This window comes from Lithobates pipiens, unplaced genomic scaffold, assembly GCF_037356315.1.
Source record: "Lithobates pipiens isolate NorthernLeopardFrog02 unplaced genomic scaffold, aLitPip1_a1.2 Scaffold_13, whole genome shotgun sequence".
Taxonomy (NCBI): Eukaryota; Metazoa; Chordata; class Amphibia; order Anura; family Ranidae; genus Lithobates; species Lithobates pipiens.
This window is the reverse complement of record NW_027507718.1, coordinates 510,565,372-510,591,221: the sequence shown is the minus strand read 5'-3', so window position 1 is coordinate 510,591,221 and position 25,850 is coordinate 510,565,372. Positions and strand designations below refer to the sequence as shown.

Sequence of the window (25,850 nt, the reverse complement as noted above, 5' to 3'; positions counted from 1 at the left end):
AGACTTGTCACCCAAATTGGTTCTAAACAGGCAGGGCTGCCCTCTCTCTCCAGCCCTTTTTGCCGGTGGCTGAGGCCTTGAGAATTTCCCCCACTCATTCGAGGTTTAAGGATTGCCTGGCTGGAAGAGAAGGTATCCTTGCACTGAGCTCCTGGGGGTCAGAAAGGAATTTTTTCCCCTACAAGCAAATTGGTTCATGCTTTGCTGGGTTTTTTTTCCGCCTTCCTCTGGATCTGTGAGTACAGGATTGGGTATCTGGGAATGTTTGATATTATTGTTATGGTTGAACTAGATGGACGTGTTTCTTTTTTCAACCTGACTAACTATGTAACAACATGTGCACTAGATGGGCAACAATGAGACGACCTCCAAAACAGGAATGATTTTATCTTTGAAGGCCACTGACATTTTTTTCCTTACTGATCTTTTCTGACTGTTTTTCACTAGTTTTGCATTTAGCCAGGGTCAGTGTCACTACTGGTATATCTGGACCCTATAGAGGTTGCACAGGCAGTCCAACTCCTCCAGGATGGCCATTCCCAGAAGGTTTGCTGTGTCTTCCAGCACTCAAGAGCATAAAGGAGATTCCAGGAGAAAGGCCGTTACTCTAGGAGAGCTGTATAGGGCAATAGAAGGTCCTTACCCCATCAGCAGGACCGGTATCTGCTTCTTTGTGCAAGGAGCAACAGGATGAGCTCTGCTAGAGCTCTACAAAATGACCTCCAGCAGGCCACTGGTGTGAATGTCTCTGACTAAACAATCAGAAACAAACTTCATGAGGGTGGCCTGAGGGCCAGATGTCCTCTAGTGGGCCCTGTGTTCAATGCCCGGCACCGTGGAGCTTGATTGGCATTTGCCATTGAACACCAGAATTGTCAAGTCTGCCACCGGCACCCTGTGCTTTTCACAGATGAGAGCAGGTTCACCCTGAACATGTGACAGACGTGAAAGGGTCTGGAGAAGTCATGGAGAACGTTATGCTGCCTGTAACATCATTCATCATGACCGGTTTAGTGGTGGGTCAGTGATGGTCTGGGGAGGCATATCCATGGAGGGACCCACAGACCTCTACAGTCTATACAATGGCACACTGACTGCCATTAGGTATCAGGAAGAAATCCTTAGACTCATTGTCAGACCCTACGCTGGTGTAGTGGGTTCTGGGTCCCTGCTGGTGCATGACAATGCCCAACCTCATGTGGTGAGAGTATGCAGCCAGTTCCTGGAGGATGAAGGAATTGGTACTATTGCATGGCCCCCACGCTCGCCTGACTTAGATCCAATAGAACACCTCTGTGATGTTATTTTTCGGTCCATCGAACGCCACCAGGTTGCACCTCAGTCTGTTCAGGAGTTCAGTGATGTCAAGATCTGGGAGGAAATACCCCAGGACACCATCCGTCGTCTCATTAGAAGTATGCCCCGACGTTGTTAGGCATTCATACAAGCACATGGGGGCCATGCAAACTACTGAGTACCATTTTGAGTTGCTGCAATTACATTTCAGCAAAATGGACCAGCCTACTGAATCATTTTGGGGTGTCTTTGAATTCAGCCCTCTGTAGGGTGATCATTTTAATGTCTATCAAACAATGTGGCATCCTTTCATTCCTAACACATTACCCCGTCCATATCAGTATAGATATCCAGCATGAGATTTTTCCCCATGAGATCTGTTTTCAAAGTGTATATAGATGGCAGCCCATATATAAAATGATGGTTATGTCTAGCTTCTGACAGAAGTGCACCAAGTATACATAGAGTATAGAGTACAGTACCAATAATCCTTTCTGCTCTGTCCCATGCTGATGCCTGTCTATGCCACTCCTCTCCTCAATTACAAGATTTACTGACAGAAACTAAGTAAATAAAAAAAAAAATCACATAATTTGGTCTTTTTTTTTTGTAAAAAATAATGTGTGAAGAAAATGACAACAATTTCACCTGGGTACAGTGTAGCATGACCATGAAATTGTCATTCAAAGTGTGACAGCGCTGAAAGTTGAAAAATGGCCTGGGCAGGAAGGGGGTGTAAGGCCGCGTACACACGCGGGGACTGTTCGCTCAACTTTGTCCGCTGAACAGTGTTTCGGCGGACAGTCCGCTCGTGTGTGGGCTTTCAGCGGACAGTTTCAGCGGACAGTCTGCTGAACAAAGTTTTTCGGAAATTCCGAAAAACTGTCCGCTGAAACTTTGTTTCAGCGAACAGTCCCCTCGTGTGTAGGCTTGTTCGTCAAACTAAGTTCCGCGCATGCTCAGAAAGGATTTACATGCCGAAATTTGCATTGCAGTGTATAGGACGTCGTTTTCTAGTCCCGTCGTACGTGCCGTTCACGTCATCGCGCACGGTTTCAGCGGACTGTTCGTTCGTCGTGTGTGGGCAAGTCCGTCCATGCTAATTTTGAGCGGACTGTCCGCTGAAACTGTTTGACGGACAAAGTTGAGCGAACAGTCCCCGCGTGTGTACGCGGCCTAAGTGCCCTGTAGGCAAGTGGTTAAATGCTCTCTCAGTCTGGTTCAGTAGGTTACACAATCATGGGGAAGACTGCTGGCTTGACAGTTGTCCAGAAGACAGTCATTGACAATCTCCACAATCTCCACAAAGAGGGCAAGTCACAAAAGATGCTGGGTGTTCACAGAGTGCTGTATCCAAGCATATTAATGGAAGGTTGAGTGTAAGGAAAAAGTTGTGGTAGAAAAAGGTGCACAAGTAACAGGGATAACGGCAGCCTTGAGAGGATTGTGAAGCAAAGGCCATTCAATTTAGGGGAGATTCACAAGGAGTGGACTACAGATAGTCAGTGCTTCAAGAGCCACCAGACACAGACGTAACCAGGACATGGGCTACAACTGTTGCATTCCTTGTGTCAAGCCACTCCTGAACCAGAGACAACATTAGAAGCGTCTTACCTGGACGAAAAAAGACTGGACTGTTAGTGGTCCAAAGTCCTCTTTTTCGGTGAAAGTAAATTTTGCATTTTTTGTTATTCAAGGTCCCAGAGTCTGGAGTAAGAGTGGAGAGGCACAGAATCCAAGCTGCATGAGGTCCAGTGTGAAGTTTCCACACTTCATGATGATTTGGGGAGTCATGTCATCTGCTGGCGTTGGTCCACTGTGTTTTATCAAGCCCAAAGTCAGCTCAGCCTCCACCAGGTAATCCTAGAGCACTTCATTCTTCCCTTTGCTGACCAGCTTTATGGAGATGCTGATTTCATTTTCCAGCAGGACTTGGCACCTGCCCACACTGCCAAAAGTGCCAATACCTGATTTAATGATCATGGTATCACTGTGCTTGATTGGCCAGCAAACTCGCCTGACCTAAACCCCATAGAGAATCTGTGGGGTATTGTCAAAATGAAGATGAGAGACATAGTTCCCAGCTGTCCCTGATTTCGAGGGACTATCCCTGATTTGTCGCAATGTCCCTCTGTCCCTCTTTCCTCCTCATTTCTCCCTCATTTTGATCTGATCCATAAAGTTGTATATAAAATGCACTTTTTATCATTTTTCCCTGTTTCACAGTGCTAAACCTTTTATTCAATTTCTAAATTGCTGCATTTGTACATTTTAACCACTTGCCGACCGCCACACGACGATGTACGTCGACAGAATGGCACGGGCAGGCATAAGGGCTTACATGTACGTCCTTGCCTGCCCGCCGGTCGGGGGTCGCCTGCGGCGGTCGGTATTCGTTCGGAAGCGATCCCGGACGAGGGGACGGCCATTCATTCATGGCCACCCCCTCGCGATCGCTCCCGACGAATGAAAATGTCCCGTGACATCACTTCCTCTCCTGTAATGTAAACACAGGAGAGGAAGTGATGTATTCTCTCCTCCGTGTCGGTATTTTTCGTTCCGGCACCGAGGAGAGAGGTTCGGTGAGTTGCACTAACACACCACACATACAGTAGAACATGCCAGGCACACTCACACCCCCCCTTTACCCCCCGATCACCCCCCAATTACCCCTGCCCCCCCAGTCACAGTGACACCAATTGCTTTTTTTTTTTTTTTTGCATTGGTGTCATTTGTGACTGTAATAACTGTTAGGGCAGTTAGGGTTAGCCCCCTTTAGTTCTAATGTGCCCCCCTAACCCCCCCAATAAAGGTTTAACCTCGTGATCACCCCCCGTCGCCAGTGTCACTAAGGCTGGGTTCACATTGCAGCGGTTTATGAGAACGAATGTGATTCGCACCGCACTGCAGTGCAAATCACATCCGATCTCTGTGCGATTCGAGTTCAGCCATACAGATAGTATGGCTGAATTCGTGTCGCACCCGCCGCAAATTCGCACATGACCCTTTTTTTGGCCCGCAGCAGAATCGGATCGCATGGGTGTTCACACCATGCGATCCGAGTTTGCAGATCGCACTGCGATATGCGAACTGATCTGGGGGTGTCATTAACATTTCACTGACACTCCCAGCAGTTCGCATAGGGCAGTGTGAACTGCCGCCGGGAGGCATGCGATGCGGGAACCCGCCGCGGATTCGTGGCGTTCCCGCATCGCTCCAGTGTGAACCCAGCCTAATAAGCGATCGTTTTTCTGATCACTGTATTAGTGTCACAGGTGACGCTAGTTAGGCAGGTAGGTATTTAGGTTCGCCGCAGCTTTTTATAGCGCCAGGGACCCCCATATACTACCGCATAAAGCCCCCTGATTGCCCCCTAGTTAACCCTTTCACCAGTGATCACCATATAACTGTTACAGGTGACGCTGGTTGGTTAGTTATTTTTTTTATAGTTTCAGGGCACCCGCCATTTATTACCTAGTCTCACTAGTGTACCCCTAAATTTAGGTGTGTCTACTTTCCAAAATGGGGTCATTTGGGGGGGGGGGTTTGTGCCATCTTGGCATTTTATGGCCTTCAAAACTGTAACGCCCTTAGAAAGCCTGAAGGCGGTGCTTGGTTTTCGGGGCCCCGTACGCGGCTAGGCTCCCAAAAAGTCCCACATATGTGGTATCCCCGTACTCAGGAGAAGCAGCAGAATTTATTTTGGGGTGTCATTTCACATATGCCCATGGCATGCGTGAGCAATATATCATTTAGTGACAACTTTGTGAAAAAAAAAAAAAAAGTTTGTAATTTTCCCGCAACTTGTGGCAAAATATAAAATATTCCATGGACTCAACATGCCTCTCAGAAAATAGCTTGGGGTGTCTACTTTCTAAAATGGGGTCATTTGTGGGGGTTTTGTGCCATCTTGGCATTTTATGGCCTTCAAAACTGTAATAGGTAGTGAGGAGTGAAGTCAAATATTTACGCCCTTAGAAAACCTGAAGGCGGTTCTTGGTTTTCGGGGCCCCGTACGCGGCTAGGCTCCCAAAAAGTCAAACACATGTGGTATCCCCGTACTCAGGAGAAGCAGCAGAATTTATTTTGGGGTGTCATTTCACATATGCCCATAGCATGTGTGAGCAATATATCATTTAGTGACAACTTTGTGAAAAAAAAATAAAAAAAAATTAAAGTTTGTAATTTTCCCGCAACTTGTGGCAAAATATAAAATATTCCATGGACTCAAAATGCCTCTCAGCAAATAGCTTGGGGTATCTACTTTCTAAAATGGGGTCATTTGTGGGGGTTTTGTGCCATCTTGGCATTTTATGGCCTTCAAAACTGTAATAGGTAGTGAGAAGTGAAATCAAAAATTTACGACCTTAGAAAGCCTGAAGGCGGTGTTTGGTTTTCGGGGCCCCGTACGCGGCTAGGCTCCCAAAAAGTCCCACATATGTGGTATCCCCGTACTCAGGAGAAGCAGCAGAATTTATTTTGGGGTGTCATTTCACATATGCCCATAGCATGTGTGAGCAATATATCATTAAGTGACAACTTTGTGTAAAAAAAAAAAAAAATAATAATTTTTTGTCATTATTCAATCGCTTGAGGCAAAAAAATAAAATATTCAATGGGCTCAACATGCCACTTATCAATTTCCTTAGGGTGTCTACTTTCCAAAATGTAGTCATTTGGGGGGGGTTTTGTACTGCCCTGCCATTTTAGCACCTCAAGAAATGAGATAGGCAGGTGTAAACTAAAAGCTGCGTAAATTCCAGAAAACGTACCTTAGTTTGTAGATGTGACAACTTTTGCGCAAACCAATAAATATACAATTATTGACTTTTTTTTTACCAAAGACATGTGGCTGAATACATTTTGGCCTAAATGTATGACTAAAATTGAGTTTATTGGATTTTTCTAATAACAAAAAGTAGAAAATATCATTTTTTTTCAAAATTTGCGGTCTTTTTACGTTTATATCGCAAAAAATAAAAATCGCAGAGGCAATCAAATACCATCAAAAGAAAGCTCTATTTGTAGGAAGAAAAGGACGCAAATTTTGTTTGGGTACAACATTGCATGACCGCGCAATTACCAGTTAAAGCAGCGCAGTGCCAAATTGTAAAAAGACCTCATTTACCAGCAAAATGGTCCGGTCTGAAGGTGGTTAAAAGGCAATATAAAGGAATAGTAGTGCTAGGAAAAAAAAAGCCCTTGTAGATTGAATAATTTTTTTTGGGTTAATTCTCCTTTAAGGGGGTGTGGCAGGGGGCGTGTTCTATGCCTACATATGTTTGTTAGTAGGTGACCCTCATTCCCATCTCAAATTTTGGGAGGTATGAGAGAGACACCAGACCCAACAATGCAGATGAGCTGAAGGCCGCTATCAAAGCAACCTGGACTTCCATAACACCTCAGCAGTGCCACAGGCTGATCACCTCCATGCCACACTGCATTGATGCAGAAATTCATGCAAAGGGAGCCCCGACCAAGTATTGAGTGCATACTATACTGTACATGGCCATACTTTTCAGTAATCCAACATTTCTGTATTAAAAATCCTTTTATATTGGTCTTATGTAATATTCTAATTTTCTGAGATACTGAATTTTGGGTTTTCACTAGCTGTAAGCCATCATCATCATCAAAATGAAAATAAAGAAATGCTTGAAATATATCACTCTGGGCGTAATGACTCTATATAATATATGAGTTTCACTTTTTTAATTGAATTACTGAAATAAATGAACTTTTCAATTTTATTTAGATGCACCGGTATATCCACTACAATGGAGAATTGTGGCAAATGTTCTACACAAGCCTAATTAAGAAGTCAGGTCAAGTTTTATATAGCCCAGAGTAGGAATTGTATGACTGAAGCTGTAATCTTGTAGTACATTTGTCTCACTGCTCTTGTTTAGCACTGCCTTGCTATGCATCAGAATCAATAAATGTTCCCCTAGTATATTATAATAAATATATAGTGTGCATTCTGAGAACATTGCTTGTGTCTTGCTGCCCTCTAGTGGTGGTTTTTAGCCACTGCCTTATACATTGTGTAAAATAATACAAAAAAAATGAATTTACCAAATGTCTGATACTTTACTGACATCTTGTGGTTATTTTAATAACTGCATCACTCTGCAGATAGTACAACAGAATGTGCGGAAGATGCAGAATCTGAACTTACCTGTATAGGATCAATGGTTTGCAGCAGCAGAATGAACCTCACATGGTACATCTCATTCTGCTGCTGCAAGCCATTGATCCTATACAGGTAGACCTCTTTATCCTCCACATTGAGCATATCTCTATGCTTGGTCATGCTTTCTATGTTTCTCATATTTACATTTCTTAACGTCTCTCTTTTCCCTTTCAGGTATTGCCTTTACTGACATCCCTTTTCACATATTTGCAGCATTGTACACCAGGGATGAGCTTTATGTTCGAGCTCATGAACTCAGGGGAGGGCTGGCAGCCTTAGGCCTGGGGGGCAAGTCCAGTCAAGTGGCCCACTGAACCACCGAATCAGCCCACCATCCATCTACACCACATTCCCTGCACAGAGAGGGAGGGAGACTGCTCCAAACTTCCCCAAAGGGAGAGAGACAGCTTGACACTGCCTTCACACAGAGAGAGAACGGTACACATTGCCTCTGTGTGAACTGCTCACTCTCTGTGTGGGCAGTGTCAAGCGGTCGCTCTTTGTGCGGGCAGTGTCAAGCGGTCGCTCTTTGTGCGGGCAGTGTCAAGCGGTCCCTCTCTATGCGGGCAGTGTCAAGCGGTCGCTCTCTGTGCGGGCAGTGTCAAGCGGTCGCTCTCTATGGGGGCAATCATAGTGGCGCAGTCTCTCAGAGAGAGACTGCATGATTGCCCCCAGAGAGACTGAGAAAAAGAGCTTGCCCCTTCCCCACACCCAGTACACAGACCAATGAGACTGCAGGAAGATGTAGCCTAAAGACTCTGCTGTCACTGCCGCCACACTAAGTGCTACCTGTGGAGTCTGGACCTTCTCTGGTGAGTGAGCACCACACCACTGGGCAAGCCAAGCCAGCAGAGTAGCTGAGAGTCACACTGAGCGCAGCAGGCTAAACACACAAGTCCTGCTGTCTCCCCGGCATGACCAACAGATTCACCAGGGTGCAGATTCCTCCTGTGTCAAGTGCGGGTAGTGAGAAAAGCTCCAGCCAGATTAAGGGCACCGGCACACTGGTTGTACTGAAGTCAGTTGATAGATCAAATTCTGTACAACCAGTCTGCACATAGATTGAAATTTCTGCTGAACTGGCAGAATTTCAATCTGTGTATGGTGGCCACCATAGTCCACCAGTCTCTGGGTTTAACCACTTATAACCACTTAGGCCTATTCTGGCACTTCTCTCCTACATGCAAAAATAATAATTTTTTGCTAGAAAATTACTCAGAACCCCTAAACATTATATATGTTTTTTTTAGCAGACACCCTAGGAAATAAAATAGCGGTCATTGCAACTTTTTATCTTGCACGGTATTTGCGCAATCATTTTTCAAATGCCTTTTTTTGGGAAAATTAATCATGAATTTTCATGAATTAAAAAATAACAAAACAGTAAAATTAGCCCAATTATTTTGTATAATTTGAAAGATGATGTTACGATGAATAAATAGATACCCAACATGTCACGCTTTAAAATTGCGCACATTCATGGAATGGCGCCAAACTTCGGTATTTAAAAATCCCCATAAGCGACACTTTGACATTTTTTACAGGTACCAGTTTAGAGTTACAGAGGAGATCTAGTGCTAGAATTGTTGCACACGCTCTAACACAGGCGGCAATACTTCACATGTGTGGTTTGAATGGCGTTTACATATGTGGGCGGGACTTACATGTATGTTTGCTTCTGAACGCAACCTACCGGGAACAGGGGCGTTTAAAAAATTTTTTTCTCTTTTACTTAATTTTTTTTATTTTTACATTTTTTTTGACCACTTTTGTTCCTATTACAAGGAATATAAACATCACTTGTAATAGGAATCTATTGTGACAGGTCCTCTTTATGGAGAAATACGGGTCAATAAGACCCCACATCTCTCCTCCAGGCTGGAAAGCCTGAGATTGGGGGAAAAAAAATTCACCGATCTCATGCTGACAGCCGCGATCGTGGTTTTGTGTACGTTTCTCTATGACCTCTGACAGTCATAGAGATGACTGGTGACCATCTGGTCACCGGAAATCTCTATCGTCATCATCCGGCACCGGCCGATTCTTTCTCCAGGCCCCCGATGACACGGGAGAGCCCGGAGAAGCACCAGATGGCGGCAGGATGGGGGGGAGGGGGGACTTCCCCTCCCATCGCCTATAAGAATGATCAAGCAGCGGAACTGCCGCTATGATCATTCTTATCGTGCACAGAATCAGCGGATGGAAAGAATGATATCTGAATGATGCCTGTAGCTGCAGGCATCATTCAGATATCAACTCAAAAATTCAAGGATGTCATATGATGCCGATGCCCTAAGGCAGCCTTTCTCAACCTTTTCTACACAGAGGAACCCGTGAAATAGTTCTCCGGTCTTGGATTAGTGTGATGGTCAGTGGGAAGAATGGTCCTTACATTTGTGGTCATTGGGAAGAATTACCTCCTTACAGATAGCTAAAAAGATCAATGGTGTCAGCGGGAACTTGTATGAGACGCAGAAATTGCCCAATGCTGAAGGAACCTTTAGCAACCTCTGGAGGAACCCTGGTTTGAAGTGATTTGGGAGCGCTGTATACACCACTCCCAAACCGACCAGCCCATTGAAATGAATGCCACACAGGTTTCAACCCTTTCTTTGGCCGATAGTGGGGGCTAAAAGCACCCTGCTAGCGGTGAAGTGCCACTAAACAACGGTGAAGCACCACTAAAACGAGCAGTGCTTTACCACTACTGCCCACACTGCCCCACTGTAAAAGTACTGTTGGGTATTAGATGTGCAAACAATAAGGTGAGAGCACATCTAATACTAACAGAGAGTAATGGAAATAAGGTGGAGTTCAAAGTGAACCGTGTCATTACCTGCAGGGTTTGGCATTTAGGGAGTTAAAACTAGGGTTGCCGCTTTTTCTTCAAGCCAAAAACCGAACACTTTTGCGGCACAGGGCAATTTTTTTTTTGCAGTAAACACTATAGGATTATAAAAGACCTGGAACACATTTAGGTGCCCCAAGGAGAGTAGTAATGTAGTGCACAGAGCGCGCCAGTGGGTGTGACCAAATTGCTCTTGCTGACATCATCACCCCACCCTTGATGGTGGCAAACCTGCCCCCAAAACAGCCACCCGCAGCAGCAACAGGTTTGTGTGTGACTATGTTGGTTACTTGGGGAGCAGTACAGCCTGGTCTGAATAATGTGTCCGGGTTTCAGGTGGACCGAAACCCGGACACATGATTCAAAACCCGAACTGTCCGGGTGAATCCTGGGTAGGTGGCAACCCTAGTTAGAACAGGCAGGGATGAAATGTAATAACTCCTCGCTGCCTGTCAAATGCCTCTGGAAAGTGACCCGAGCATGGATCATTTTTCAGAGGAGTGACAGTTCCTGCTGCAAGTGAATAAGTGAATACAAGCCTTTGGGCTTGGTGTGCTGCGGTTTGGCTGCAGTGCGGGTGTACTGGCGGGTTTCACAGTCCCTCAGACTTCTTTTAGGTTGCACATTTTTGCAGAACTTTCTGAAAGTGCACAAAAGATGCAGTATTTTGTGCACTTTCAGAACATGCAGTAAAAATGTGCAACCTCTATGGGACCGGGGGCAACATGCAGGAAGACTGCCAGTACACCAGCACTGCAGTCAAACCACAGCATGCCAGTGTGAGCCCACATCATACCACCTAGGAGGGTGAGGTACTGGCACAGGCTGCTAGAAAAAGACAAATTTGGCTGCAGAGAGGGGGAGGGAGGAGGAGCTAACTTACTTGGGATGGTCCCCGCCTCCCAGGAGACTCACCGGAATCCAGCCGGCCGCTCAGATTTCACTTTCCCCACCCACACATCCTCTTCACAGAGAGCACACTGGCTGCCCGAAGTGTGGGCGGGGAAAGAGAAGGCAGGTCCAGCCTCTGCCAGCCATTGGTGTGGAGGAAGGCGAGGAGGGCGGGGCGGGGTTGTGCAACACAGACTGTCAGCCCTGACAAGAAGACATCGCTGGCTCACAGTACTGGACTCGGGCAGCCCAAGAACTGTGCATGTGCGGTTTAGAGCTGACGGCACAGCGGCCTTTGCACAGTATATCTGAGCGGCCCAGGGGGCAACTGCATCCCTGCCCCCCCCCGGCCCAGCACGCCCCTGGGTATACTCATGTACTTTAAATGCAATGCAATTTTTAAATATGTGCAACATTGTATTGGCTTTGCTTTTGTGTGTTACTTTTTTATGTGTGACTATTTCTGTAATAAATACTTTACTGTATTTACATTTGTCAATTTCGCACAAAGTCCCAAGGGCGACATCCAAGTTTCTATGTATTATTAGGGATGGAGGTGTGTTCCTGGTGACACCAGACCTTTCTTTTATTTAGTTTGAATAATGCCCTGTACACACGGTCGGACATTCCGACGACAAAATCCGTCGGATCTTTTCCAACAGATTTTGGCCCAAACTTATCTTGTATACACACGGTCGCACAAAGTTGTCGCAAAATCCGATCGTTCAGAACGAGGTGGCGTAAACCACGTACGACAGGACTATAAAGAGGCCAGTAGCCAATAGCTTTCCTCCTGTAATTTATTCTGAGCATGCGTGCCACTTTGTGCGTTGGAATTGTATATACACGATCGTAATGTAAGTGATAGGATTTTGTTGTCGGAAAATTTTAGATCCAGCTCTCAAACTTTGTGTGTCGGAAATTCCGACAGAAAAAGTCCAATGGAGCCCACACACGATCGGAATTTCCGAAATTGCAGTCCGATCGCACATTTTCCGTCGGAAAGTCCGACCGTGTGGTGTGTACAGGGCATAAGAGTGCCATCTGATGGCTACAAGGGATACTGTTTCTGCTTAATGTGCATTTATATATATATATATATATATATATATATATATATATATATATATATATATATATAGCTATAACAATCAGTGGGTGGGTTACCTTCCTTTCTTTTCTTTGTTCTGTTGTCAAAGCACAGTCAAGGTGGACTCCCAATCCTTCACCGATATTTAAATAGAAGAAAAGAACGGGACCCGTGCTTCAATGCAATTCTTCTTTACTTCAATTCCATTCAAAAGGATGTACAAAAAGTGCAAGCCACTGTACAGTTGCGAGCATCACTGCTCTTCATCAGGCTTATCTGGCTGTGTGTGACATACTAGTACAAGAATCGTACATTTATCCAAACCCAAGGTGTGCCCCACAGGTGTATGACCCAATCATCTAATCAATTAAAGTGGAGTTCCACCCAAAAATGGAACTTCCGCTTTAAGCACTTGTCGCCCCCTTACATGCCACATTTGGCATCTAATTTTTTTTTGGGGGGGGGGGGATGGGGGCTTCATTAGGAGGGGGACTTCCTGTCTCACTTCCTCCTTCCGCCCAGGGACCACCAAGGGGACTCCTCCCTCTAGGCGATCTCCTGGGACAGGACCCAGGAGATCGCCTGTCCACGCCGGTAGTGCAGCCCGGCCGTAAAGCCAAAAGCTGTCGGTGCAGTGAGTCCACAGACAGGCATTTATAGTTAAGGACCTGGTAGCCCATGTTTATTAAAGGGAAAAAACAAAACAAAAGTCCATCCAGCAATCCCACGCAGTGGTCCAAGCTTCAATTAAATGCACAAAATCCAAATGAAAATACTAGCCCACCTGACTACTTTTCAACAGTAATGCTGCTATAGGTACTTGCCCCTCAAACAAGCTGCTTGGATGCACACAGTCAAAGCCCTTGTACACACGGTCGGACATTCCGATAACAAAATCCGTCGGATTTTGTCTGACGGATTTTGTCTGAAACCTTTGTTGCATACACACGGTCGGACAAAGTTGATGGAAAATCCGATCGTTCAGAACGTGATGACGTTATTTCGTTATGATGGGACTACGTTCAGGCTAGTAGCCAATAGCTTTGGTGTAGGAATTTGATCTGAGCATGAGTGCCACTTTGTCCGATCGGAATTCTCTACACATGATCGGACAAAGTCCGATCGGATCATGTTGTCGGAAAGTTTTATAGCCCAGCTCTCAAACTTGGTCCGTCGGAATATTACAGTCCGATGGAGCGCACACACTGTCGGATTATCCGACAGCACAGTCCGATCGGATATTTTCCATCGGAATGTCTGACCGTGTGTACAAGGGCGAAGGCTCCTTGGCTGCACACAGCTTCAAGTCCTTCAATGCACAGAGCTTTAGGCTCCTTGGACGCACACAGCTTCAAGCCCTTCAATGCACACAGCTTTGAGCTTCTTAATGCGCACAGCATCTATCCTCACACAGAGGCACTTGCTAGCAGCCACTGCTCCAACTCCACCTTCCTTCCCCTTCTGCTCTCACCAGCCCCTCATTATATGGGCTGTGTGCACCTGGGCACACACCCTGCTGGCTGTCCACAAGATCCGGACACAGGATTGGAGATCCCGTCCCACCCAAGACTCTGAAGGATCTCCAAACTACAGAACCCCATAGGGAACTAGCAAAACCTGGAGAAAACTGCCAGAGCAGTTTTCTCCGTTTCAAATTTACATGTAGCTCTGCACTCAGCCGATATGCAGACTCTGTCTCTACTTTAACCCCATTTTCATAAGGACAGAGCCTTGCTCTGCCACAATATATATATATATATATATATATATATAGCACTAATCCCCGATGGAGCTGCTGGTTATTTTTGGGCTCACCGTTACCTTCTGTTCTCCTTGTGGCACATCTAGGGGATGTCCCGTGGTAGATGGCCCAGTAACTTGAGACTGACAACAGATCCACTTGAATGGATTTTATTTGCAAAACTCAGTCAATTGAACAGTCTTTCAACTTGGAATCAGAGGGTTGGAAAGGAAAGTTCAGGTACTCGCAATGTCAAAAAAAACGTTGAAGAACTTGCTTACTTTGACTGCATCCAGAGAATAGCCATTCGCAGCTGGATGATCACCCAGGTTGGACAGTCCGTCTCTCACAAGGCCTAGCAACCAACAAGGTGCTTACTCAGGAAGAAGTCTCTGCCACAGATGTTGTTGTAGAGCGTACAAAATAATGTCTCTGCCACAGACGTTGTTGTAGAACATGTAGGGAAACTAAACTTGAAACACTTGTGGGATACCTGGATCTTTCAGCCCACTTGGCGATATCCACAAGACCGGATTCTCTCGGTTACTTCAGCCCTTCCAGGCTCTTGCTAAGAAAACCAACCCATACGTAGTGTTCTTCTAAAGAGTCCTCCCCTGGAATGCTCGAAGTACACTGGGTCTCTCCCAGACCAGAGACGGCACCCAACCACCTCAGAATCCTTCTTTTAGTTTCCTTGCCTCGGGCTAGCCAGCCCCGAGACATTAAAGTTGGGTGGATCCGCACCCCAGGCCATAGCCTTCCTGGGGGCTAGTCAGGAGGACCAAAACGCATAGCGCGTGCTCTTCAGGAGCCGCCGCCACATATATAATTAGTGATCCCTGTGCATGTATTTATAAAAATAGATATGGATCATAGTCTCTATTCAGCCCATAAGGATGCAGAGACTGTAGCTTATTGATCCACCATACCCCCCTTTTCTTGAGTTTTAAAATTCTGTCACGTGATACCTCCTCCAATACCATAAAAAGTAACTCTGATTCTTTGTGTCCTTTCTCTAAAAAGTGTCTCGATCCTGGTAACCCGGGTTGTTGATGTCTGATTGTGCTGCGATGCTGGGCTATTCTATCCTTTGATTTTTTTGAGTTGTCTCACCGACATACATACATGTGAGGATATACCACATATGAGGATTGGCATGTATGGAAACCATTAATCATTATCCTCTATCTGCTGGTGGGATATACATAATGGTCACCTTTAAGTAGATGATTGCATTGGATGCAATTTAAACAGGGAAAACATCCCATCCTCTTTCTCCCAAGGAAGAGGAAGGGATGTCTATATCTACCCTGTTTCCCCGAAAATAAGACCTAGCGTGATTGTCCGTGATGGCTGCAATATAAGCCCTACCCCCCAAAAAATCCCTAGTTTAAGTCCTTGTAGGTCTTATTTCCAGGGTAGGGCTTATTTTTGGGGAAACAAGGTAGGGCTTATTTTGCAGCCATCACCGACAATCAAGCTAGGTCTTATTTTGGAATGTCAGTGCTGGCCCTGAATTCACATCTAACTAAAGAGTCCCTTAGGGTTCTATTACGCCGATAGGCTCTCATGGGGATATGTTCAAGACATCTATTTGGGGGTAAGATATATTTTTTAATGCTGTTAAAATTGAGCAGTGATGCTCTCAACTGTACAGTGGCTTGCACTTTTTGTACATGCTTTTGAATGGAATTGAAGTAAAGAAGAATTGCGTTGAAGCACAGGTCCCGTTCTTTTCTTCTATATCTACCCTGTTTACCTGAAAATAAGACCTAGCGTGATTGTTGGTGATGGCTGCAATATAAGCCCTACCACCCAAAAAATCCCTAGTTTAAGTCCTTGTAGGTCTTATTTCCAGGGTAGGGCTTATTTTTGGAGAAACAAGGTAGGGCTTATTTTGCAGCCATCACCGACAATCACGCTAGGTCTAATTTTGGGGGAAACAGGGTAGCTATATATATATATATATATATATATATATATATATAGAGAGAGAGAGAGAGAGAGAGAGAGAGAGAGAGAGAGAGAGAGAGATATTATATATATATATATATATATATATATATATATAGATCTATCTATCTATCTATACACACACACATATAGCTATATATATATATATATATATATATATATATATATATATATATATATATAGAGAGAGAGAGAGAGAGAGAGAGAGAGAGAGAGAGAGAGAGAGAGAGAGAGAGAGAGATATTATATATATATATATATATATATATATATATATATATATATATAGATCTATCTATCTATCTATACACACACACATATAGCTATATATATATATATATATATATATATATATGTATATATATATATATGTATATATATATATATATATATATATATATATATATATATATGTATATATATATATATGTATATATATATATATATATATATATATATATATATATATATATATATATATATATTTATTACATCTATACACACACAGTATCTCACAAAAATGAGTACACCGCTCACATTTTTGTAAATATTTTATTCTATCTTTTCATGTGACAGCATTGAAGAAATGACACTTTGCTACAATGTAAAGTAGTGAGTGTACAGCTTGTATAACAGTGTAAATTGCTGTCCCCTCAACATAACTCAACATATATATATATATAGATAGATAGATAGATAGATAGATATACAAAAAAATACAACACAACCTCAAGATCTGCTTTTTTAATAAATGTTTTAATTGTAGCAGCCTTTTGCAGTCCCTGCACAGTAGAGCTCAGACTGGGAGAAGCAACACAAGGAGCCATTCAGTTCAAGAAGCATGCTGATAGGAAGGAGAGAGCAGTGAGAGTGACGGAGAGATGAGCTCATCACTGTGCTGCTTCTCCTTTTGCTGTCCAGTCACAGGCTGAGGGTGGATCCATGATGGCCTGGGAAAGTGAGTTGAAATTCCACGTATTACCTTAGTACTTACGCGTTTCATAATTAAAATGCATAAGCATTTTATCTGGTGACCAATTACATAATTGAAGCAATCCAGGGATCAAGTGCCGATTTCAATCGCACAGTTACAATTACGGCAGACAGGAACTGTAGCCACAGCACCGAATAATCTCACCGTCTTTATGAACTGCCCAGGTTGAGCACAGGAAGTCTGCTCATTATTTTTCCTGCGTCTCCGTCCTATGGGGAGCTCTCTGTCTGGTGTCCAAATCCGGTCCAAACTGTACAATCTCTGCGTCCAGATTGACAGGAAAGTCTTTTATTCTATAGATGAATTCTGATCAAAATTATATCAAACCAGCCAGTCTAAAATCTATCAAGCAACATTCCAAGAGGACGGTTCAGTTCTAGAAAAAAAAAGTGAAATTCCAGTAATTTTAAGGAAAAATCCCTTACCCTGAACCCTAAAGTTGACCACACACATTACATCTAAAGACAATCTGAAAGGCCCTTATACTACATAGTTATTGGTACATCTAAAGACAATCTGATTGTCTTTAGATGTACCAATAACTATGTAGTATAAGGGCCTGCCTGATTGGATACAAATACACAAAGGGTTGCTTAGGTTTGTCTTTTTGTTATACATTTTTGTTAGACGAAGAGAGATTTTAAAGAAATTGTAAAAGACATGTGCACTGCCAAAAAATTGGTTTGCTTTAGTAACATACATTTTTTTTTTTTTTTCGTTTTTTGGGTCATTCGTTATGACTGAAATGTGTAAACTTGAAAATTTGTAAATTTGTAAATTCATTAATTTGAAAATTCGAACATTCGAAAATTTGTTGATTCGAAAATTCGTAAATTCGAACTTTTGAAAATTCGAAAATCCAGAAATTCAAAAATTCAGGAAATTCGAAAATAAGAAAGAAAACCCAAAAATGAAAAAGAACGAAAATCTGAACATTCTAAATAATAACTATCTAATAATAACTAACTATTAAATTATAGGTATTGGAATTCCCTTTCAAATTTGGCTGTCAGTGAATGTAACGAATACAAATTTATCTGAAGTTACGAATTATCCAAAATAATGAATGCCGCAGCTAAAAAAATGGAACAGAACAAATTAATAATAAATAATAATAATAATAATAAAACGTTTTTATTATTATTTATTATTATTAATTTGTTATGTTCCATTCATTTAGATTATTTTGGATAATTCGTAACTTCAGATAAATTCATATTGGTTACACTCATTAACAACCAAATTTGAAAGGGAATTCCAATACCTATAATTTAATAGTTAGTAATAGTTAACTAGTTATTAGTTATTTCAACTTTTCGAATTTTCGGGTTTTCGGATTTTTGAATTTTGCAGAATTTCCGAATTTTCAAGTTTACAAATTTACGAATATTGGGAAAAATGTGTTAAACAAGTTTTTGTTAATTCGGATATTTCGAATTGTCGGGTTTTTGAATTTTCTGATTTTTGTTCTTATTTTCAGATGTTCATTCTCTGAATTTTCCTTCTTATTTTCAGATTTAAAAATGTATTTAATTCCGAATTTCTGAATTTACTAATTTTCAAATTTCCAGGTTTTCGAATATCAAACTTACAAATTTTGAATTAACAAATTTACAGATTTTCGAATTTATGAATTTTGGGATTTTCAAATTTTGAATTTACGAATTTCCAAATGTTTGAATTTCTGGCTTTTTTACTTTTCGAATATTCGGAAAAATTTGTTAAACAGATTTCATTTGGATATTTCCAAATAAATGAATTTGTCAAAATTCGTTAATAACGAATTTCAGAACTAAACGAATTGCACATGTCTAAATTGTACAATTAAATTGTAAAGTGTCTTTACTACCCCATAGACTTCTATAGGACTGTCTCTAAATGCGCCTTGGGTTTCAGGCCATATTAAACCCAAAAGGTAAACATTTCTTATATTGAAACTTACCAAATCTTAGATGTGATGACTGCATTTGTTTTCTTTTTTTAGGCTTTCTTCCTTCTATTTTCTATCTGATGATCCAGCTAGCAAGCCTGTTGTTTTTCAAAAGCTCAAGCTCTCCAGTAAAATGTATCAGTTTACATGGATGAGACAAACCATTTACCCCTGACAAAAGTGCTTAAAATAATCAGCTTGTATTTATTTCTTTTATCCCAAAAGGAAAAAAAAAACAGTTTGCTGTAACTGATCATCAAGTGTGAGCTGGAGTTCAGCTTCTATTTGTTAGTGTATCTAAATCTGCTAATACATTTAACACTACCCTCACCCCCAGATGGACAATTGTGCTGTCTGCGGTGCCAAAAATTCATGAATTCGAAAATCCATAATTTGTTAATTCAAAATTCGTAAATTTGAAATTCAAAAACTTGGAAATTTGAAAATAAGTAAATTCAGAAATTCGGAATTAAATAAATTTGAAAATCCGAAAATCTGAAAATGAGAAGGAAAATTCAGAGAATGAATATCCGATAATAAGAACGAAAATCTGAAAATTCTAAAGTGCGAAAATTAGAAATATCTGAATTAACAATAACCTGTTTGACAAATTTTTCCCAATATTCCTAAATTTGAAAATTTGTAAATTCTGCAAAAGTCGAAATTCGAAATTCCGTAAATCCGAAAATTCCTCCAGAGTTGTGTCTCACTAATACAGGAGGTGTGTTACTGACCTGATCACCAGGTGAAAACAGAGGGAAGGAAGCCAAAGAAAAGAAAATGAAGGCAGCCACCACATCTAATGATCGGTAAGCTGCAATATAATACAGTTTTGGTTTCAGGTTTAATATTGACTTCAGTCCCATAAAGTCTAGAGGGCTGTATACACAGGCATTACTTGCACCACAAACAGTGGAACCACAGCCCCCCATATTAAGCTAAGTGTGTATCTATGAAAGGGGAGGGCGTGATAGGTTAGATCAGGGTAAGAGGGCACAAATACACTATATTATCAAAAGTATTGGGACACCTGCCTTTACCGCACATGAACTTTAATGGCCTCCCAGTCTTAGACCGTAGGGTTCCATATTGAGTTGGCCCACCCTTTGCAGCTATAACAGCTTCAACTCTTCTGGGAAGGCTGTCCACAAGGTTTAGGAGTGTGTCTATGGGAATGTTTGTCTATTGCAAACATAAATCCAATAAAAAAAAAAAACGTGTCAATGTGCAAATAATCAGCATATCAAAAAGTGTGTCTATGAGAATGTTTGACCATTCTTGCAAAAGCTCATTTGTGAGGTCAGGCACTGATGTTGGACAAGAAGGCCTGGCTCGCAGTCCCCAATCTAATTCATCCCAAAGGCATTCTATCGGGTTGAGGTCAGGACTCTCTGCAGGCAAGTCATGTTCCTCCACCCCAAACTCACTCATCCATGTCTTTATGGACCTTGCTTTGTGCACTGGTGCTCAGTCATGTTGGAACAGGAAGGGGCCATCCCCAAACTGTTCCCACAAAGTTGGGAGCATGAAATAGTCAAACATGTCTTGGTATGCTGAGGCCTTAAGAGTTCCCTTCACTGGAACTAAGGGGCCAAGTCCAACCCCTGAAAAACAACCCCACACCCTAATCCCCCCTCCACCAAATGATTTGCACCAGTGCACAAAGCAAGGTCCATAAAGACATGGATGAGTGAGTTTGGGGTGGAGGAACTTGACTTGCCTGCAGAGAGTCCTGACCTCAACCCGATAGAACACCTTTGGGATGAATTAGATTGGAGTCTGCGAGACAGGCCTTCTCGTCCAACATCAGTGCCTGACCTCACAAATGCGCTTCTGCAAGAATGGTCAAGCATTCCCATAGACACACTTTTTGATATGCTGATTATTTGCACATTGACATGTTATTTTTTTTATTATTGGCTTTATGTTTGCAATGTTATTTTGTTTGCACAATTGCACTTTCAAATTTTTGACCTCATTTATTTTGTTTAGTCAGTGATAGGGGCATGGTGACGCATGCCCGGGGGGGGGGGGGGGGGGTTGGGGTGTAAAAGACAGGCTGGGCTCACTGAAAATAGATGGAATGACCCTGAAGGGGTTGATTTACTAAAACCGGAGAGTGCAAAACCTGGTGCACCAATCAGCTTCCAGGTTTTATTGTCAGAGCTTAATTAGACAAGCTGACGTTGGAAGCTGATTGGCTACCATGCAGAGCTGCACCAGATTTTGCACTCTCTCTCCAGCCCTGGCAAATAGTCCTCAGAACCCAGAAATAAATTAAAAAAAAGTTTGACTTCAAAAGCTTGAAAACTTTAAAAAAAAAGTGAAGAACAATTTGTCACAAAATAATTATTTTCATTGATAATAATTTTCTCTTTACTCTACCTGTGTACAGTAAAACCTTGTTTTGAGCGTTTTGCAAGACAAGCAGTGTCACATCACAACTGAATACAGTGGAACTTCAGATTACGAGCATAATCCGTTCCAGGAGAATGCTTGTAATCCAAAGCACTCGCATATCAAAGCGAGTTTCCCCATAGAAGTCAATGAAAACGAAGATAATTCGCTCCGCATTAAGTTCTATTTCATGCAATATTGCATATGGCCAGAGGTGGGGAGGAGGAGCCAGAGAGCCTCGAAAATACTTGGGGAGAGCTTGGCTGAACTCGGAAACCCTTGCAAACACTCTGGAACAGTGTATTTCAGAGTATTTCCAAGTGATTCCGAGTATTTCCGAACTTGTTCGAACCATTCAGAGTGTCACAAGCGCCCCCCGCACCTCTGGCCAAATGCGGTACTGCACACTCCATTGGCTTGAATCCTGCTTGTTTTGCGAGACAACACTTGCAAACCGAGTCAGAATTTAAAAAGAAAAAAAGTTGCTCGTCTTTCAAAACGCTGATTAACCACTTTCAGACCGGACCATTTTGCTGGTCAATGACCAGAGGTCTTTTTACACTTTGGCACTGCGCTGCTTTAACTGGTAATTGCGCGGTCATGCAATGTTTTACCCAAACAAAATTTGCGTCCTTTTCTTCCCACAAATAGAGCTTTCTTTTAAAGGTATTTGACTAACTCTGCGATTTTTATTTTTTGCGATATAAACGTAACCGCAAATTTTGAAAAAAAATGATATTTTCTACTTTTTGTTATTAGAAAAATCCAATAAACTCAATTTTAGTCATACATTTAGGCCAAAATGTATTCAGCCACATGTCTTTGGTAAAAAAAAGTCAATAACTGTATATTTATTGGTTTGCGCAAAAGTTGTCACATCTACAAACTAAGGTACGTTTTCTGGAATTTACGCAGCTTTTAGTTTATGACTGCCTATCTCATTTCTTGAGGTGCTAAAATGGCAGGGCAGTACAAAACCCCCCCAAATGACCCCATTTTGGAAAGTAGACACCCTAAGGAAATTGATAAGAGGCATGTAGAGCCCATTGAATTTTTTTTATTTTTTTGCCTCAAGCGATTGAATAATTTTTTTTTTTACACAAAGTTGTCACTAAATGATATATTGCTCACACATGCCATGGTTATATGTGGAATTGTACCCCAAAATACATTCTGCTGCTTCTCCTGAGTACGCGGATACCACATGTGGTCGACTTTTTGGAAGCCTAGCCGCGTACGGGGCCCAAAAAACCAAGCACCGCCTTCAGGATTTCTAAGGGCATACATTTGTAATTTCACTCCTCACTACCTATCACAGTTTTGAAGGCCATAAAATGCCAAGATGGCACAAAACACCCACACATGACCCCATTTTAGAAAGTAGACACCTCAAGCTATTTGCTGAGAGGCATGTTGAGTCCATGGAATATTTTATATTTTGCCACAAGTTGCGGGAAAGTTACAAACTTTTTTTTTTTTTTTTTTTTTTCACAAAGTTGTCACTAAATGATATATTGCTCACACATGCTATGGGCATATGTGAAATGACACCCCAAAATAAATTCTGCTGCTTCTCCTGAGTATGGGGATACCACATATGTGGGACTTTTTGGGAGCCTAGCTGCGTACGGGGCCCCGAAAACCAAGCACCGCCTTCAGGCTTTCTAAGGGCGTAAATTTTTGACTTCACTCCTCACTACCTATTACAGTTTTGAAGGCCATAAAATGCCAAGATGGCACAAAACCCCCACAAATGACCCCATTTTAGAAAGTAGACACCCCAAGTAGTGATGGACGAACTTCCGACGGGACGTTTCGCGAACGCGAAACGCGAACGGACACAAACGTTCGCGAAAACGACCGTTCGCCGCGGGCTCCATTGACTTCAATGGGAGGCGAATTTCGCAAACCTTTAGGTCGAATTTGCGGCCACGGGGTAATTATTAGGGGGTAGCACGTAGTCCCACCACCTGGACAATAGCATAATACATGTATGAGGTGAATTTGGGATCGATAACTACAAGCATTTTTTTTTTATTTGGGAAATTGTTCTGACAATTCAGGACTATGGAGCTAATGAAGGCAATGGAGGAGAGGGAAGGTCAGGGACCAGGGTAGGCAAACAAGAGGGTGCAGGAGATACAGAGCACTGACAGCAGCACCGTAATACAGAGCACTGACATCAGCACCGTGACATACAGCGCTGACAGCAGCTCCGTGACATACAGCGCTGACAGCAGCTCCGTGACATACAGCGCTGACAGCAGCTCCGTGACATACAGCGCTGACAGCAGCTCCGTGACATACAGCGCTGACAGCAGCTCCGTGACATACAGCGCTGACAGCAGCACCGTGACATACAGCGCTGACAGCAGCTCCGTGACATACAGCGCTGACAGCAGCTCCGTGACATACAGCGCTGACAGCAGCTCCGTGACATACAGCACTGACAGCAGCTCCGTGACATACAGCGCTGACAGCAGCTCCGTGACATACAGCGCTGACAGCAGCACCGTGACATACAGCGCTGACAGCAGCTCCGTGACATACAGCGCTGACAGCAGCTCCGTGACATACAGCGCTGACAGCAGCTCCGTGACATACAGCGCTGACAGCAGCTCCGTGACATACAGCGCTGACAGCAGCTCCGTGACATACAGCGCTGACAGCAGCTCCGTGACATACAGCGCTGACAGCAGCTCCGTGACATACAGCGCTGACAGCAGCTCCGTGACATACAGCGCTGACAGCAGCTCCGTGACATACAGCGCTGACAGCAGCTCCGTGACATACAGCGCTGACAGCAGCACCGTAAGCAGCCCCAGGAGGAAGTCAGCACAGCACAGGGATGGTGTGATCCCCTCATAATAAGAACCCCCAGGAGGAAGTCAGCACAGCACAGGGATGGTGGGAGCCCCTCATAATAAGAACACCCAGGAGGAAGTCAGCACAGCACAGGGATGGTGGGAACCCCTCATAATAAGCAGCCCCAGTAGAAATATGACACCGCTCAACCTCTTCAAAGAGGAGGGTAGGGGCATATAGTACGGTGTGCTTTTTTGGGTCAGGGAAGTGAGCCAAATGAATTAAGAAGGTCTGTGTGCTTGATTCCAAAAATTGTTTATAGACATATACATGGTCTACTGATCACATGTGTTGAATTCCTCCGAGATCCATGCCTCATTCATTTTTAGAAATGTGAGGTAGTTAACACTGTGGTGAGCTAGGCGAGTACGCTTATCGGTCACAATCCCCCCTGCTGCGCTGAACGTCCTTTCGGACAGGACACTGGATGAGGGGCAAGCCAACAGTTCGATTGCAAATTGGGCAAGCTCTGGCCAGAGGTCAAGCCTGCCCACCCAGTAGTCTAGGGGTTCATCACTCCTCAGAGCGTCCACATCGGCCGTTAACCCAATGTAGTCGGACACCTGACGGTCTAGGCGTTCCCTGATGCTGGATCCGGATGACACCTGTCGATGGGTCGGCTGAAAGAATGACCTCATATCCGAAGTCACCAACACATCTTCAAACCGGCCTCTTCTTGCAGGCGCTGTTGGATTGGTACCCGCAAATCCTTCTCTGGGAGTGGGAATTGCTCCTCTGCCAGCGCACGCAAAAGCAGAATGCAGCATTTCTCGAAGCAAGGCCTGGAAGTGCTGCATTCTGACAGCCCTCTGCGACGGCGGTAACATTTCCGCCATTTTGTGTTTGTACCGGGGGTCTAAGTACGTTGCCACCCAGTACTGGTCCTTGACCCTCATGCTTTTTATACGGGGGTCCCTATTAAAACACTGGAGCATGAAGGCCCCCATTTGCACTAAAGTGGAAGCGGTGTGGTGGCCTGGCTCCTGCTCATCATCCAGGATAATGTCGTCCTCTTCATTCTCCTCTCCCCATCCTCGCACAACAGGGATCCCAGAAAGGTTTAAAGCATGCTCTTCTTGCTCCTGCTCATCCGCCCCGGCACCATCCTCCTCTGACTCCTCATCAGACTCCTGTTGTTGACTTGTCTCAGATAGAGTAGCCCCCCCTGGGAATTCATCCAGCATTGCGACTTCCTCATCTTCCCGCTCCTGCTCCTCCACAGCCTGATCAATGACACGACGCAATGCACGCTCCAGAAAGAAGGCATAAGGTACCATGTCACTGATGGCGCCATGGCTGCGACTGACCAGTTTGGTGATCTCCTCAAATGGCCGCAGAAGTCTGCATGTGTCGCGCATGAGCAGCCACTGGCGCGGTGAAAAAAAACCCAGCTCCCCAGAACCGTTTCTTTCGCAGAGTTCATACAGGTAGACGTTAACTGCACGTTTCTGCTGGAGCAGCCTATCAAGCATATAGAAGGTTGAGTTCCATCGCGTCGGGCAATCGCAAATAAGACGTCTGACCGGCAGATGGTGTCGCCGCTGAATGTCAGCAAGGCGAGCCATGGCCGTGTAAGATCTTCTGAAATGGGCCGAGATTTTCCTTGCCTGCCGCAAGATGTCCTGGACCCC

At 43.6% G+C, this 25,850-nt stretch overlaps 1 protein-coding gene across 1 annotated transcript in view; it reads right to left on the bottom strand.

The window, feature by feature from the left end:
• Window positions 1-16,571: 16,571 nt before the first annotated feature.
• The window catches only part of SIGLEC1 (sialic acid binding Ig like lectin 1), a 118,372-nt gene continuing 109,093 nt past the window's right edge, over window positions 16,572-25,850 (bottom strand). Inside the window, exon 22 of the mRNA XM_077478050.1 lies at window positions 16,572-17,403. Coding sequence (XP_077334176.1) covers window positions 17,398-17,403 — 6 coding nt within the window. The 3' untranslated portion in view covers window positions 16,572-17,397. The remainder of the gene's footprint in view (window positions 17,404-25,850) is intronic.